Source organism: Acomys minous (genome assembly GCF_964271855.1).
Source record: "Acomys minous genome assembly, chromosome: 16".
In the NCBI taxonomy this organism is placed as follows: domain Eukaryota; kingdom Metazoa; phylum Chordata; class Mammalia; order Rodentia; family Muridae; genus Acomys; species Acomys minous.
The window spans coordinates 53,998,526-54,015,848 of NC_140498.1; the positions used below are offsets into that span (position 1 = coordinate 53,998,526).

The 17,323-nt window shown below is 44.2% G+C and overlaps 1 protein-coding gene across 4 annotated transcripts in view; it reads left to right on the forward strand.

The window, feature by feature from the left end:
- STARD13 (StAR related lipid transfer domain containing 13) overlaps positions 1-17,323 on the forward strand; it is a 233,436-nt gene that overhangs the window by 54,177 nt on the left and 161,936 nt on the right. Inside the window, exon 1 of one of the 4 annotated variants that reach the window (XM_084764056.1) lies at positions 8,357-8,669. The exons of 2 other annotated variants lie outside the window; for them this stretch is intronic. In XM_084764056.1, the coding sequence (XP_084620182.1) occupies positions 8,501-8,669 (169 nt within the window). In that variant the 5' untranslated portion in view covers positions 8,357-8,500. Of the gene's footprint in view, positions 1-8,356; positions 8,670-17,323 lie in introns of those variants that run through there. One more of the 4 variants, XM_084764058.1, reaches the window with a different exon arrangement.

Genomic DNA, 17,323 nt, shown 5'->3' on the forward strand with positions numbered 1-17,323 from the left:
GAAATAAATATATGAGTCCAAGTTTTCCAAGGGGAAAAAATCAAAAGTGGAAGTCACAGAAGAATACCAATATTGGGGAGGGATTGACTGGGAAAAAAAAATCAGCAATCCTCCTAGCAGCAGAGGACCTAGAGGGACCTTCCAGAACTTGCATTAAGAAATTACAGCTGGTGTGTGTGTGTGTGTGTGTGTGTGTGTGTGTGTGTGTCCATATTTATGTGAGTGTTTGCGTGTGTGTATGCACATGTACACCTATGTACACGCCTGTGAAAGCCAGACTACATTCCACAAAGTTACTACTGTCTGGAGGCCTCACAGCAGCCTAGAGCTTGCCAAACTAGGCTGGGATAGCTAACCACTGAGCTCCATGCATCTATACACCCTGTATCCGCATCCCCACAACTGGAACTACAAGGAAGTGGCACCACACCATGTGCTTTTCATGCACATTGGATATTGAACTCACACAAGATTAATTTCCACCTCTTTTTTTAGTCCTGAGTTACAGTTAGATTTTGATCCACTTAATATGAGCAGTGTCGGTAAATGTGCACATTGGTCAGGTTACATGTGCATGTGCGCATGGGTATGAGCATGTTTGAGTGCCTGTGTGCATGTATGTACAGATGTCTAAGCTTGTGTGTGTGCGTATGAACCATTTGTAGGCGTTTGTCGTGGTCGATGGTTTACAACAGCAGAGCAACAGGAGCAAAAGCAGCGTTGTTGAAGTGGTGTCATGAGAAGCCAGACTTTCTCTTGGGTTTAAGGTGGGTGAGTGCGTAGGCAACTAGACACAGCATTGTCAGTCCTCCGGGCAGGGGACCCAACCCCTATGGGATGGAGGCAAGCTCGCAGGAATGAACGCACATGGCAAGAGTTTGGAAAGAAAAATTAGTAGACTCTGTTTTCCCTTCCCTGGGTATTTTGAACACTGGGACTAGGCTTAACTGTGTCAGACACTGAGGGGCTCGATCCCCGAAGGGCAGTGTGTGCAGTGAGCTGATAGGTGTCTTTACCTCTCTGCCTTCAATCACAGCCAATGCTGGAATTGCCTGAGGCTGACGCGTCTCCTCCGCATCCTCTAGTGTGACTGTTAGTTCCGCATCATCTCCCACCACCCCCTCAGAGACAGGGTTTCTCTGTGTAGCCCTGGCTGTCCTGGACTCACTTTGTCGACCAGGCTGGCCTCGAACTCACAGCGATTCACCTGCCTCTGCCTCCCGAGTGCTGGGATGATAGGTATGCGGCACTGTGCCCAACTTCGGCTTTATTTTTTCATCATATGAGGAATGTAATTAGAATGTCTGCAATGTGGAAATCTAAGAAGCATAACTCTGTCATTATGTTTTCTTTATACTTTTATACTCTACATTTTATAATCTAAAAACTCTAAACATTGTGTTTTCTACACTGCTTTGCCTCCTGAATGTTTCACTTACAAAGCGTTGATTAATGAAACACCAAAACTAGGCCCTCTAATGTAATCCATACTGAGAAGAAGGAAAGCCAGGGAGAGCCCCTGAGATACCCCCCAAAGGCTAGGAAATAAAAGTAGAGATTTTAAATTGATTGTAAATCTCAAGCATCTCCCGGGGATGTTCCGTCCACATTTTCGGTGCTCATAAGCACTCTCCTGTGATTGATGAGTGATGAGTCATGCTGGCTGGGGCGTGCTAAGGAAAAGGCAGCTATGCCTGGTGATCCGCGCAGTACTCATCTGTTTAAACAAGTCTGTACCATGAGACTCGATATGATTATGGTGGAGCTCTGGGAGGTTGTCCAGAGGCCACTGTGCACTCCGATAGTCACCGAGTTCTGACGCTTTAAGAAATCTCAGGAGAAGCTCTACGTGTTCATGTTCTCTAATAGATAAGCATTTCCCCAAAAGGCCACACAGACCCACCCAGTGGACAAACCTGGAGGACACTGCACTAAGCAGAAAATAAGCCAGAGAAAAATGCTGAATGATCTCATTTGCGTGCACAATCTAAAACTGGGCTCACAGAAGGAGAGAGCAGAGCGGTGCTCGCTGGGGACTTGGGAAGGGGGATGGGCAGACTGTGAGACATTGATCAGATCACGGGGTGAGACTTCTCCATCACAGCCGCATAATTTCTGAAGATCACTGTGCAGAGGCGACTATAGTGAATCACACTGCATTGTTTACTTAAAATTTGGTAAATGTCTTAGTTAGGGTTCCTATTGCTGCAACAAAACACTGTGACCAAAAGGGAAATTGGGGAAGAAAGGGTTTATTTGGCTTACACTTCCATATTGCTGTTTGTTATTGAGGGAAGTCAGGACAGGAATGAAAAAAGAGCAGGAACCTGGAGGGGGTGCTGTTTACTGGCTCCCCATGGCTTGGTCAACCTGCTTTCTTATAGAACCCAGGACCACTGGCCCAGGGGATGGCTCCACCCACAGTGGGCTGGTCCCTCCTCCACTGCTCACTAATAGAAAAAATGCCTTACAGCTGAGTCTCATGGAGGCATTTCCTCAACTGAGGCTCCTTCCTCTCTGATGACTCTGGCTGTGTCAAGTTAACACACAAATCAGCCACCACAATAAGAATCAGATTTTGAATGTCTTCACCTCAGCAAGCATGGGTATTGGTGGATATGTTCATTTGACTGTGGTAATTAGTACAATGCACATTCATAGCAAACCATTACACCACAAACCTAAAATACGTACAGTTCTAGATATTTTTCTGAATGCCAGAAATAACCCTTTTTCCTAAGGCCAAGGAATGTGATTAGTGGCTTTCAAAGTCACCTTACCATTACCAAACGCACAAGGTTGGGTGGCTTGTAATTCTGAAAACAATGTTTCTTCTCTGTCTCTTTTCACCTTACCAAATGCACATACTCTTTGATTTTTGTATCATAGGTATTTTTGCTTATCAGGGAACAAACTAGGTAAAATTAAATCACCAGAGACAAGAATCATGAATTGAAACCATCTCACAGATTCCAAAAACTTGAAAGTCTTATCCTTGAGTTCAAAGTTGTTGCATACAGAGAACACTCAGTTAATGGAAGATATTAGGCGAATACCTAAACACCACAGTTTTCTATCAGCCATAAAACTTTTCGGGTCAACAGACAAAGCCTCCCACACAGCACTTAAGGCTTAGTGTAATAGTGGTTTTTCTTTTACATCGTCTTTGACAGAGTCACTGGCAGGCAATTACTTTCACACCTACAGCAGTGATGCGCAGGCTGAACCCACAAATACGTAAATAGACATGAAAACAAACAAATCTTCCCATAATGCCCCACTAGGTTGCAAAAAGGCAAACCCCTGATTCTGTTAAGTGTGCCTACTGCAGTAATGCTGCAATGCCCGGCCGTGCCTGGGGTTCTGAACTTAGGAGAAGGGCCTCATTTTCAAAGGGATGGTGGCAGACTGAGGTAAATGCAGAAGAAAGCAAACAGCTTGAGGGATGGTTACGTCCTGAGGTGGGATGAGAAGAAATGTCTAGCCTACAAAGACTCTTACAGATGGCATATAATGGCTGAAAGCATCTGAAGGACAGACCTCCGTGAGAAGACAGAGATTGGTCCTGCCTCGTTCCCCGGGGCAGAATTAGAGCCACTGACTAGAAATTGTACAGAAGAACCATCTTAAACAGTTTGGGGTTCTCTGTGAGAGACTGTGGGAAGTATGGGAAGTCAGGGACAAATAAACCCCAGCCTTACACAGTGCTCACAGCAGGTGTAGTGTGCACATGGATTAGATATGAGCAAGTAAGAGCCTTGTGTAATTAACATGTCATGTGACTGCTCACAAGCCTGACTAGTAATAGAGACTAGTCATAATAATATTTCAGAAGGCAATAGGGTGTTTCACTGGTTTGTTTGCTTTTGTTTGTTTGTTTGTTTGTTTGTTTTTTCCAAGACAGGGTTTCTCTGTGTAGCCTTGGCTATCCTGCACTCACTTTGTAGACCAGGCTGGCTTCGAACTCCTTTAAAAAATTATTTTATGTGGATGAGTGTTTTCTCTGCACATATGTACATGCACCATGTGTTTGCAGTGTTTTGGAGGCAGAAGAAGGTGTCAGAGCCCCTGGAATTTGAGTTACAATGGTTGTGAGCTGACGTGTGGGTGCTGGGAACCAAACTCAGGACCTCAGAAAGAGCAGCCAGTGCTCATAACTGCTGAGCCATCTCTCCAGCCCCAGGATCAGCCGTATGAACAGCAGAGGAGAGGACCTCTGACCCACGAAGGAAGTGACAAAAGTGAGATTTGGTTTGGCTGTGCTTGGGTTGTGGTACCAGAACAGGACAGACCAGGTCACTGGCTATCTGAACTAGCCCTGGTGCTTCCCAGGTCCTCCGAGAGGCCCATCTAGGGTAAAGTGACCTCTGGCCGTGCTCGTTGTGGCAGCATCTGACCTCAAAATGGGAGCCATGGTCTGGAGCTCGGGTTCTGATCAAAAGGATCCAATAGGATGCCTGTCATCAAGAGCTGCACTCCTGGGGGCGGGGGAGTGTTGGCACCAGTGGCTTGCCAACACTGGCTTGTGGTGTTGGTAGACTTGGAAGGCCATTAGTATAGAAGTAGGCACAAGTTAGTGTCAACCCCGTGGGAAGGCTCCAAAATGTACCTGCAACCTATGGCTTCACATGATTTTAAAAGCAGCCTTTTAAATCAGTTTTGCATTTCTTTTGCCTCCACTTACATCTCAAGCACTCCCCGCCTTGGCAGCAGCACCTTGGCTCCCTCCACACAGAAGGCCTGTTGAGGAGGATGGAATGTGTGTGTGAAGGAGCCACAGACAGAGGGGGCGTCCTGTGGCTTTGGTCAAAGCTCTCCCAGCTAGCTCTCTGCAACACATGTGCAGGATTCCAGTGACTGCTAACCTGGGGGCATCTGTCAAAAGACGCAGACAGTTTAAAGATCCCAAGTGTCCGTTCACAGATCAAATTTCAACGTTTTGACTGCATCTGGAGTGTTTGCCTTGAGAATGAACAGCACAGCGAAGGCCAGGTCACTGCACTCGGCCTCGAAATAAGCCGAAAGCAGAGGACAAGAATGTGGTGACACAGTGAGGAAATCGTTCTACCCCAGTGTCATTTGGCAAAGCAATGAGTTTACTGAGGTCCTTGTATATTAGAGCCTGGGCTCCAATATAATACCTTAGGGGCATTGCACATGGCGTGGAGGACATGGGGCTCGTGTCTTTGGATGATCTTGTTAAAACAAGGCTGGCTTTGGTGATATCAGCCTTTATTCTAAGTTATATTTCTTTCAATCAAGGATCCGCTCCCTTGCCGCCACCTCTTCAAATTGAGTTTGTGCTCACTGTGGCCCATCCATACCATGTGTTTTCATGCTAATGTGTTTACATGCCAAATAACACATAGTTATAATCTTGATATTTTCAGAGTAAGGTAACCTAGGCTTTCTCAAAGTACATTTCCTCATTACACAAACAAGGAGACAGGACAACATTGTCCCGTTCCCCCCTCCCTCTTTTTTTTTTTTTTTTAACTATAGTGCTTCTGAGGAAGAATCATTCCATTTATCTTTAAAATGTAAGCAAGAAAGCAATGTGCTGCCATTGGTACTTGAGATGCCCAGCCTTTAAGGGTGACTCATAGGTATAAAATGACTGCACACTATTTCCTGCCTTTACTTAGCTTCTTGGAACACAAACAATATTTCTAAACCCCATGCCCTTCTTTCTCTCTTCCTCCACCTTCTTCCATCCTGGTTCAATGAAAAAGTGATAACTACTCACATCTGGCTTGATGCCCCCCACCTCTCCCCCACACCCCATCCCCCACCCCCTCCCACCCCCCCACTCCCCCCACCTTCTCCCACCTCCCCTTCCCCTCCACCCCCTGTTGAACTGTCAGGCCTTTCAGGCATGCCCAAAGCAGCTGGCAGTAGCGCGGCAGTTCTACAGCAGCGAGTGCTGATTCTGTGAGCTTGGCTAATGGCATCTGATGCTGTTTCACAGAGTTTAACATTTCTAGTGTCCAGGCCAGGCTCCTGACATGGCAAGCCTTACATATATCTAGCCTTCTACAGTCATCCCAATTACAAAGCCCATGAGCTGATCCCGTAACTTTTTCTCTTTTTGTACCTGGAAACTAGCTCGCCTCTCTTTCCATCATCACCAGCTGAAGCACTTTCGCTATTGCCATGAGAGCACAATATAAAATCAAGGCAGCAAAACTTTGCTCAAGGAAAGGCACCAAATGCTGATGAGCAGCAGTATGTAGCAACAGTAATGAGAAGTGAGCTCTTAACTGGAGTCTCAAACTTTTAAAAAATATTTTTATTTATTTCTATGTATATGCCTGTGTGCACATGTATGTGCGCCACACAGGTGCAGTGCCCACAGACACCAGAAGAGGGTGTTGCCTGTGTGTATGTATGTGCGCCACACAGGTGCAGTACCCACAGACACCAGAAGAGGGGGTTGGATCCCTGGAACGAGAATTGCAGGCAGCTGTGAACAGCTTTGTGGGTGCTGGGAATCCAACTCACATCCCCTGGAAGGGCAGCCAGTGTTCTTAACCAGCTCCCTGTTAAACTTTTAACTGCAAATTTCTAGTTAACAGCCGGGCTACATTTCGAGTCAGCCAAAAGTAAAAACAACCTGTGCGTGAGCTTCTCAATCCGAAGAACTTTATTCATTCCGCTCCAGGCTTACGACTCTGTAAGTCTTCTGTGAGCTTTTTTGTTTGTTTGACATCAAACACTTCTGTAGAGAAAACAATGGGGAGGAGAAATTCTTATTACTTCCATATGGTTCCTCAGCTATCATGTGACTTTGGCCTACACAACCTGGTTCCTAGACTGCATGCATATGAGTACAGGACCCTCCTGCAAAGAGAGCTCTCCCCAGCTTCTCCTGTCAGAATTTGCAGACTCTTTATATTGTTTATTCTGGGATTTGGGGTCTTTTCTTTTTTTTTTTTTTTTTAAGCCAATCTCTCTGGCTAGGTCTGGCTTGCTAACATCACTCTGAGAGCCAGAAATACTGTTGTTTAAATGCCATTGTGTTTCTCTCTCTCTCTCTCTCCCTCTCTCTCTCTCTCTCTCTCTCTCTCTCTCTCTCTCTCCCTCTCCCTCTCCCTCTCCCTCTCCCTCTCCCTCTCCCTCTCCCTCTCCCTCTCCCTCTCTGTTTTGAGACAGGGTTTCTCTGAGTAGCCCTGGCTGCCCTGGAACTCAATTTTTAGACCAGGCTGGCCTGGAAGTCACAAGAGATCTGCTTGCCTCTACCTCTTGAGTGCTGAGATTAAAGTCACGTGCCACCAGTCCCAGCTTCTTTTTCTTTTTTGATGGTAAGGTGCAATTTATTTCTTCTTCTTCTTCTTCTTCTTCTTCTTCTTCTTCTTCTTCTTCTTCTTCTTCTTCTCAAATAAGTTTTAATGAATATAGTACAGAAAGTAGTTTTAAAATTAGTGTAAGAATATTGTACCTTCAGTTTGTGGAAAGTAGCTTCTTTATATATAACAAGAAAATGTTACATGAAAGAGACCTAATATAATTATTATGTTAATTATCTGTGTTAGTTAACAAAATTAGTGGATCTGGGCAAGATGCTTCTTTTTCTTTTTAAATTGAGACCACTTTGCATGTGGCCATTTACTATAAGCATTTACAAGCATCCCCTATGGAGCAGCAGGTTCTCTATCCCCAGTCTGCAAGGGCACCTGCATCCTGTGCAGTGATTCTTGGCAGTGGCTTCATTGTAACCAGTGTTTTGCATTTGTTTAGTGGTGATTAAAAATCGGGGAAGTAGAAAAATTAAAGGAGCAAGGCTGGGTGGGTGTTCTGGTCGTCTTTTTAGGCCTTTTCTGTAAGAGCGCTGGATGCTCCATTGAAGGTTGATTGGAGAGTATTTACCTCCAGTGTCAACATAGGATTAAAACGTTTCTTTTTTCTTTGGAAATTTATTTTATTAATTCAGCTGTAATAAAGGCTAGCATTTTATACCCAGCGCCCCGTGCTTTTTTGAAATGGTTTATTTTAAGACCCATAACACAGTCACCTTTGTTTGTTTGTTTGTTTTTAAGCCTAGTTGCAGCTAGCTTTAAGGAAAGCCAAAAAGCTTTCCCTAACTTTCATAACCTGGAAGGTTCCTATGCCAGGGCCTATTTGGCACCTCCTGTTTTCTCTGTGCGCCTACTCCTCTCTCAGTTCTGGGGTTCGGGGGGTGGGGGGAGCGTGTTTGTCAGCCCCAGGGCACTCCCAACCCTCTATTAGCTTGAAGTACAGTGAGGAAGCCCTCAGCTGTTGGTACAGCCGCCCGGCCCGGCTTGGGGTTGACGGAACACGCCCAGTACTCTCTCCTCCGGCTTTGATTGGCTCCCGAGGTCACATGAGGGCCCCGGAGGCTTGGAATTCTGAGTTGTGGCTTTTTCTTTTTTAAAATCGCTGGGTCTTTGGCTCTCTCCTGGGGCTGAGTGCCTTTGACCGAGGCTGGAGACAGCTGCGGAGAGCCACGGGCAGCTGAGGTGGCAGTGGAAACTCTCCCGAAATGTTCAGCCAGGTGCCCAGGCCCCCGGCTGCAGGCTGCTGCTATCTCAATGCCATGACACCTGAGAGCCAGGAGATGTACTTGCGATTTGATCAGACTGCCAGGCGCTCTCCCTACAGGATGAGCCGGATCCTAGCACGCCATCACCTAGTGACTAAAATTCAGCAAGGTGAGTTGCGGCCACTGCCAAGGTGCCGCTTATTTCTGTTGGCTCTGTCTTGTGCTACGTATGTAAACTTACCGTTCGCGCTGTACACCGCACGGATTCCCACGCCACGCTGCGTGGAACTCTTCCAGATAACTTTAGACTTCAGTTTTAAGCAGTCTGTGACAGCACCGAGCGCCACATAACTCACATGAATCATGCGTTCCAAATCCTCCGCGTGTCAACAGAAGAAATGAGTAAGGTTTACTCAGTGCGTGTCTTGGGGAGCTTTTCCGCAGGTAAAGTCATACTTTGGTCACATTTAAAGGAGAACAGTTGTTTATTTAATTAGAGGTCTGGAACTAACGTAGTTTGTAGGACATCGTCAGTGAAGGGGACCAGCGAGACTCTAAGATTAACCGCCACTGACAACTTGAGTTACATTCTCTTCCTGTCTGTGTGTGCGCATGGACCGTCGCCACTGATTTGTTGATACTGTTTTCTCGCTTAAGGATAAATGTGACTCTTGACCTCAAAACAAAGCCTGTGACTACACACTTAAGAGCACTGGCTTCCTAAGGAAAGGGGGACAGTATTGGTTACAAGGCTGTTAAGTGATCCTTTTTTATTCTCAAGGGGGAAAAATTAAAAACTCTTTTATCCTGAACATTAATAAAACATTATTTTTTTAAGCCTTAAAGCTTAAAACATGCTCTGTATGGGACATATCCAAAGAATGTGAAGGAAGCTGGTGACCCTTTAAAAGACAGACACATCTATCCAGAGCCAGTAAATAGCCACCTCCCTCCTGACCACACACCTAACCAAATCATTAACATTGGCCCTACCAGGAATTTCAAGAGCTATTATGAAAATACAGCTCCCACTTAGATAAATGAATTTGAGATTATATTGAATTTTAGAGGGGAAGTTAAGGTCTGTAATCTTAAAAGATCTTACTGTAATGTCTCCAAAAGGAACAATACATATTCTAGCGGCAGCATTTAATGAGATTGTTTCCTTGGAAATAGGCATTTGTTTGTCAAGGTTCAGGAACTGGCTATGTGTGAAGGATACTGGGGCTGCATACCAGTCTGATTTCAGGAAGGATATTAAGTCACTCCATGGACTATGTGTGCAAGTCACACTTGAATAGAAGCAAAAGTGTTCCCTGTGGCTCGATTTAAAGATACATTCAACTGGGAATAAGAACCGGCTCCGTTTTCGGTTTAGAAACATCTGACCGTGGTGGGGGTGGGGGCTGGAGGGTGGGGGTGGGGCATTAGGTGTATCATCCTATGCACACTGGGACTTAGTGATTGGAATCTGTCATCTGCAGGCTGTACTTGCCCTCCATGTGCACAGGAAGAGCTTATCATATTAGAAATAGCATGTAGACCTAGCTGAAACGTCCTTCCACTCCTCTTTGTATGTCTTATCAGTCATTGATTTACGTTATTTTGGGATAATGGTTGTTTTTGTTGAGTTGCCATTGAACATGGTTGATTCTTAAATATGTATCTCTGTTTTATTTTGCATAATTAGAAAGTGTGAGGGGTCCCTTTGTTTTATATGGGGGAATGGGATGATTGGCGTCAATGGGTTCCTAAAAGTTAAAAACTACAGTTAGGAAACAGGGACGAATTCCTACCCTTTAGTGATTCAGAAACATTATGGGTTAGTATTATACAGTGTTTAGTGAGCAGACACAGGTGACTTTTATCAGATTGACTATACTGATAGATTGGGTTTGTTCTCACAGCACAGAACATTCGTGGAGCACTTGCAGCATATCAGGCTGTGAGAACTGTGAATGCTGGTTCATTTTTCTCTCAAAAGAGCGCTTATAGTCTGGTGCCACTTTGGAGCCATTGTGAAGATGAGAAAGCAGAAGCTCGCGCTGTTGAGGGTCGCACAGTGGAGCTGCCATTTGGACACAAATCTGAGACTCGTGCTCCTCAATGCTCTGTACCATGTTTTGATTTTTTTTTTTTTTTACTTATAACAAATGCTAGATACAGTGCTGGACCTGTGGTGGGGTTTGGGTTCTATAACACACCAACGATCATGTAACTAAAGACAGCAAGGGCTCCTTTCCTCATCCCAGCTGGCTACTCTCTGTGTGACTCCGGTTAGATTTTGTTTCCGTAGCGGGAGCAGCATCCTGTGAATTTCGGAATGTTTGAATGGTTAGTACCTAGTAGTATAGGATTCCAAGTTATGTTACTAACAACGTTTAATCATCCAATTACAGTCAAGTACCTATAAAGTTAATATAAGCATTATATTTGCATATCAGCATCTTGAAATGTCCGCCACAGCAGTAAAATCACAGCGTTCTCCTTTCGATCTTCCAAGGGAAGTTTTGCATTGTGTCAATATCATGTGCAACACCGTGACTATGATTTCGTGTGGCTCGTAGGAAGAGTACAGAGACCAGTAAGTTGCTCTCCGATGACCTCATTCTAGTGAGCTAATCACTGAATGGCAGGGACATGATTCAGCGGCAGATAGGAAGGAAAACAAGGGAAAGAAATAATGGACCCCTTTGATGATGCTTGAGCTCAGAGCCGTTACCCAAGCCCGAGATGAATCCAGGCTTGCTTGTCTTGTAGCACACTCCAAAACATGCACACATCATTTTACACGACTGCTCTGAAGTTAGTTCTAGCTAAAAGGAGAGAAGTTAAAAGTTGGGTGCCATCGGGGCTGGAGAGACGGCTCAGAGATTAAGAGCACTGCCTGCTTTTACAAAGGTCCTGAGTTCAATTTCCGACAACCACATGGTGGCTCACAGCCATCTATAATGAGATCTAATGCCTTTTTCTGGTGTGCAGGCATACATGCAGGCAGAAGACTGAATAAATAATAAATAAATAAATCTTAAAAAAAAAAAGCTGGGCATGGTGGTGCATGCCTTTAATCACAGCACTTGGGAGGCAGAGGCAGGTGGATGGCTGTGAGTTTGAGGCCAACCTGGTCTACAAACTGAGTCTAGGACAGCCAAGGCTACACAGAGAAACCTGTCTCTAAAAACAAAAACAAACAAACAAAAAAAAGCTGGGTGCCATATAACAGAGTGAGAACCCGCCAGAAGTCACACTGCTCCAGACTCTGCCCTTCCAACCTGTTCTTACTTGAACAAATTGGGAAATTGTTGTGAGAGAAATAGAAAGGAAGGAATATTGGCCCTCATGAGGGCCTCACTAGTCATCCTCCTCACTAGGGGGCGCTGTGGGTAGAGAGAAAAGAGGATGTGGGCGTGAGGGTCTAGTTAGGTCAAACTGGACTTGTTTTCTAATTTTCTTTTTTTTTAACTTTAGTTTTCTTTTTTTATTTTCTTTTTTTATTAATTTATACATATTACATCTCAATGGTTATCCCCTCCTTTGTATCCTCCCATTCCTCCCTCCCTCCCATTTTCCCCTTACTCCCCTCCCCTATGACTGTGACTAAGGGGGACTTCCTCTCCCTGTATATGCTCATAGGGTATCAAGTCTCTTCTTGGTAGCCTCTAATTTTCATTATAGTGAAATATATACAGCTTAAACTTACCATGGCAGCCATCTTTACCATGGTGTCTGCAGCCACTGTTACTGTCTATGTCCACTGCTTTCACGGCTTGCCAGAACCCCTGCTGACCAGCATCTTGTTTCTGGTCTCCATGCACTTGGCTAACCACACGCCTTCAATATGTGGGCTCACACAGTATTTGTCTTCTGTGACTGGATGATTTCCTCTGACCCACTGCCACTTAGGTTCATCTGAATTGCTGCATTTTCACACAGTTTGGTTCCATCTGAATGCTAGGTAGTATTCCATTGTGGGTCTATACCATATTTCCTATTTAAAATGTAGCTACCATAATCTATGTGTCATAGAAAAATCAGACTTCCAATGTTGCTACCTTAGGATATCAAAACATCGTGTTTTCACACCTGTGCACACACTATTTGAATAAGCTAAATCAAAGCAGATCCATAATGGTCATTGTTTTTTTAATCTGTCATGAATTTTACTTGAAATTCTCAAAAAACCGTCATGATATGGCCCAGATTTCAGTAAAATCTACCAATGAAAGGAAAAAGAGTCAGGGCCGCAGGCTGAGCTCCCTCTCCATGGTGGCAGTTTCCCAGTCGTCACTGGACCTTTGCTTCTGGGTGAGCAATCTGGACAGACTGTGATCGTGCCCACTGTTTCCGTTTTCATAGTCTGTGTTCGCGTCAGGAATTCTTTGGCTACGAGTAGAATGACTAGAAGGACTTAAATCCGACTTGAGAAAACCCATAAAAGAGCCACAGCATCCGCCATGTGGAGTCAGCCAGTGGCTTCTAACTTTCCTGAAGAAAGCAGTGAAGCAAGTTCAGGTTTTATTCTGCCCTTATTATTAAATGCTCCAGTATTTTGGGAAAGACAACTTCTCAGGAATTTATTTCATACAATAAGGGTTTGGATTAAGCTCTCTGCAAAGGTCCCTTTCAGGTCTGAAGTGGACAAATCCCCTGTTGAGAAAGACTCTTCCTCCCATCATCCTTAGCGACCCTCAGCATCTGCCTGTGTAGGCCTGACCTGAGTGATTTTGTTATTCATGTCCTAAGACCCTGAGCATGCGAGGTCTGTGGTCTATTTAAATGTTGTAATTACTATAATTATAGAGAAACCTTTTTTTTTTCCCTCAGGGGTGCTGGCCTTCACATGAAGCTGTTGTCCTGTGCGACCGATGTAGGGGTGTAGTGGCTTGGGTGTGTCTGTGTGTGGCCCCTGTGCTCACCACAAGGTTTCTTTGCTTGATAAGAAAGAGAAATTCGAAAATCTCACTGCTAGGGAAAGTAGTGGATGTTGGGCCTTGACCTTTAATCTAAGATAATCTTTAAAGAGACAGAGCACTCAAGTGTCGTTTGCTTCAGTCCCCAGCTAATTCAAGCGGGTGTGAGTGAATAGTCTCTCTCTCTCCCTCATTACTCTGTCAAATGGCATCTTGGGAATTTGCCCAACCTAAGTGGTGAGCATTGCCCATCCCTGGTGAGTGAGAACCCCCCACCCCCACCTCCCACCAACTGCGTAGTGTCAGCCTAAATTAAACGATCATGTGTTCCTCTGAAATGTTTGGTCCTTTCATACCCAACTACTTTCTAAATAAGAGGGCGAACATGTTGGTAAAAGCACAAAGGAAGTACAGAGGACAGCGAACACAGCCATCGCCATTGCCATCCGTGTGGCTCAAGATCCCTGAAAAAAAAAAAGAGAGAGAGAGTGTGTAGCAATTGGCACCAGTCATATTTTCTAAATCAGAGCCTGTTTTTCTTCGGTGTGGGTGACTAGAGGGCCTGTTCAGAAAGGGTACTGTTTAACCAAAGTCACAGGCAAACAGGTCAGGGGCTTAGGCCAAACAACTCCGGGTAATGTTTAAAGCCTTCCTGCGTAGTAAAAAGAAAAAAACGTGAAGAGTCGACAAGTGTACCCCAGGAAGAACTTAGGGAAAGAGAGATCGCATATGAACATAACGGCATGTGCCCATAGCTGCAGGTTGCTGCTCCTACTGTCTGATTCCAGAAACACAACTCACATCCAAGCACTTCTCAAATCTGGATTCCGTGGCAGTACTTTAAAGAAGGGTTTATTCTCTTATCCTTTCTTTTCTTTTCTTTTCTTTTTCTTTTTAATTGATTTCCATTCAGAATTTTATTTTCTTTTTTAAAATTTTTTATTAATTCATTCATGTTACATTCTCTTATCTTTTCTATCCCCCACCAACTGTACTTTAATTCCTAGTAAAATTCACAAGTAGTGGCCAGCTCTTAAAAAGTAAGAGTGCTCATTTTTCTGGATAACTTACTTATGGGCCGAGATAGAAGCACAGATTACATCCCAACCCACCCCACCCCAACCCGACATTGGTGGTCCCAGCGAATGTCAACTGGTGATCCGAAATAACTGAGCTTGCAAAGAGCAAATGACAAGTGAACGTCAATAAATCTCCTATAAAGGGGAAGGTAGGGATGGGGCTTCAACAGAGAAATGTCATTTAGCCAAGGTACACAGCTAGTTATGAGACGCCAGCAAAGACTATACAAGAAGACAAAGCCAACCATGAATCACACACAAGGTATTTGAACACAATGCAATTCAAATTGAAAATCATTTAACGTTTCCTTGGGGACAATTAGAACATGAGTTGGTGTGGGGAAAGGCATCATATGTTAGTGTGGGTAGCTTATAGAAGAATATGCAACTCAGTAAGATCTTAAAAGGAAAAAAAAACCCGACGGGAAGAAAAACACTAGTTAATATATAAGATAAAATAAAAAAGCATTATTACACAGAAGTGTAAAATATACAATCCCCTAAATAGTTATTAAAAATGGGCCACAACTTGGACTTCAGCTTTATGTATCATATATATATATATTCACAATGTATATCCTTAAATGTATAAGGAAGAAAGCACAACCAAGAGAGTCTGTACCAGATCATAAGCTTCTCCTGGGACTTGCTGTTTGGAAGATAGTTTCCTCTAAAGACTCTGTGAGAGTAGTTTCCCACAGCACCCCCATAAGGAACTCTGCAGGGCACCGTGTCCAGCCGCTGCCACACTGATGCCCCCAACAGTGTCACTTCCTTTACATTTTTAAAAATTTACTTTATTTTATGTGTGGAAGTGTTTTGTCTGCATACCACATATGTGCCTGGTACCTGTGGAGGCAGAAGAGGGCATCAGCTCCCCAGAAACTGGCATCGTGGACTACTGTGAGCCACCACGTTGCTGCTGGGAACTGAGCCCAAATCTCCTGCAGGAGTGACAAATGCTCATAACCGCTGAACCATCCTCTCTGGGCCACATTAATTTCTTACACCTGGAGGTGGGTTTAGGACTGCAACAAGTTATAACTCAGAGAAAGTATCTGGGAGAGGGGGGAATGGATGAGTCTTCTGTGCCTAACAATTTAAAAACCAGCACGGAGACCTCGTGCGAGCCCCCAGGTCATCACTATAGGACAGAACCCCACTAGATGGGTGTTCCAGCAGGAAATACTAATGTAGTTAAGTAATTTGGGAAATGATGTGTCTTCTTCCCTTTCTTGAAGCTTTACACACCATGAAGGCTCAGAGAAACTCTGCTGTAGAAAGCAGCTTGCATTTGTTTAAACTGCCATTCTTCATCATGAAACCACGTCCCACCAGATACCAGAAAGTGACGTCTTCCAAAACCAAGGCTCCCTGGGATGGGGTGAAAATGCTGATTGAGGAAAATACGTGGCCTGCGGTTTGTTCAGATAATTCTCTTTGTGTTTCTGGTATGAATCAGGCAGTACCTGGTTAGAAGTTTCATTTTGTAAGGGTGATATTGCAAATTTTTTGTTTGAGGAAAATGGCTGATTCCCCATTTAAAAAACATTTTTTATGTAGTATATTTTCATCTTTTTTTTTTTTTTTGCCTTCCCTAAACTCCTCTTAGACCCTGTCCCACCTCTCCCTACCACCCCCTAATTTCATTTTCTCTCTTTGGAACAAACAAAACATCGGGTCAGTCGTGGTGGTAGATGCCTTTAATCTCAGCACTCAGGAAGGCAGAGGCAGGTAGGTCTCTGAGTTCGAGGCCAGACTGAGTGAGTCCCAGGACAACCAAGGCAGTTATACAGAGAAACCCCCATTTGGGGGTGGGGAGGAAAAACAGACAAACAAGGGGGACAAAAGAAAGTCAAAACAGATAAACTAAAAAAAAGAGAGAGAAAAGAGAATTCAACGGGGTAGAAGCCAAGTGGCCATCTTTTATTTTGTTTTGTTTTTAAATTAAAATGATGAAATGAAGATTCTGTTCTGAGGCTAATTACCGCAAAGTTACAGCTAGTCCCAGAAAAGTAAAACCTAAGTACTGATTGCCTGAAGTGGGGAAGGGCTGCTTTCCGGCTTTGAGTTGGTCTAACCTGTGGTCTAATGGAACTCTTGGGTGAGTTAGGAGAGGAGTCTGGCATTTCTGTGGCTAACTGACAATATTCTAGAACCCACAGGGAAGCTGCAGGGCGCCCTTAAGCAGTATCCAACTTTCCTTCACTTTAGGTGACAGACAACTCTCGGAAGCCCAGACACTAATGGGTGGCACTTTTCACTTTCTGACATCATGTTCCAGAGCTCTCTTTGGATGCACTGAATGGATGGGCCCTTTGTGATCTCAAGGCCCTCTGTGTAAAGGAGAAGAAAGTGTTCTCAGAACAGCGGAAGAGAGTGAACTGGGCAGAATACAGGTCATTTTGATTAGTGAGATCTGTTGAACTGAATTTATAAGCAACTTGTAAATTCCCAGGAAGCTTCCAGATACATTCTTAATATATTTCCCTCTGCTGTCAAAGACATAGCATTTGAACACTTGTATGATGCACAGTCTTTTTTTTTTTAACAGAAATTCATAATATATCAAAATCCTGCAAAGGAACACAGGAAATATCTTCCTAGCTGGCCTCAGGCTCTTTTATAAAGTATATCAGGCCATAACAATCAGTGAACAATGAGACCATCAGGGCAGGACACATCGCTGTGAAAATTCATGTGCCAGTGTTCGAAGACACATAAATTCTCTCTCTCTCTCTCTCTCTCTCTCTCTCTCTCTCTCTCTCTCTCTCTCTCTCTCTCTCTCTCACACACACACACACACACACACAATTTAATATCTAAAGAAATTT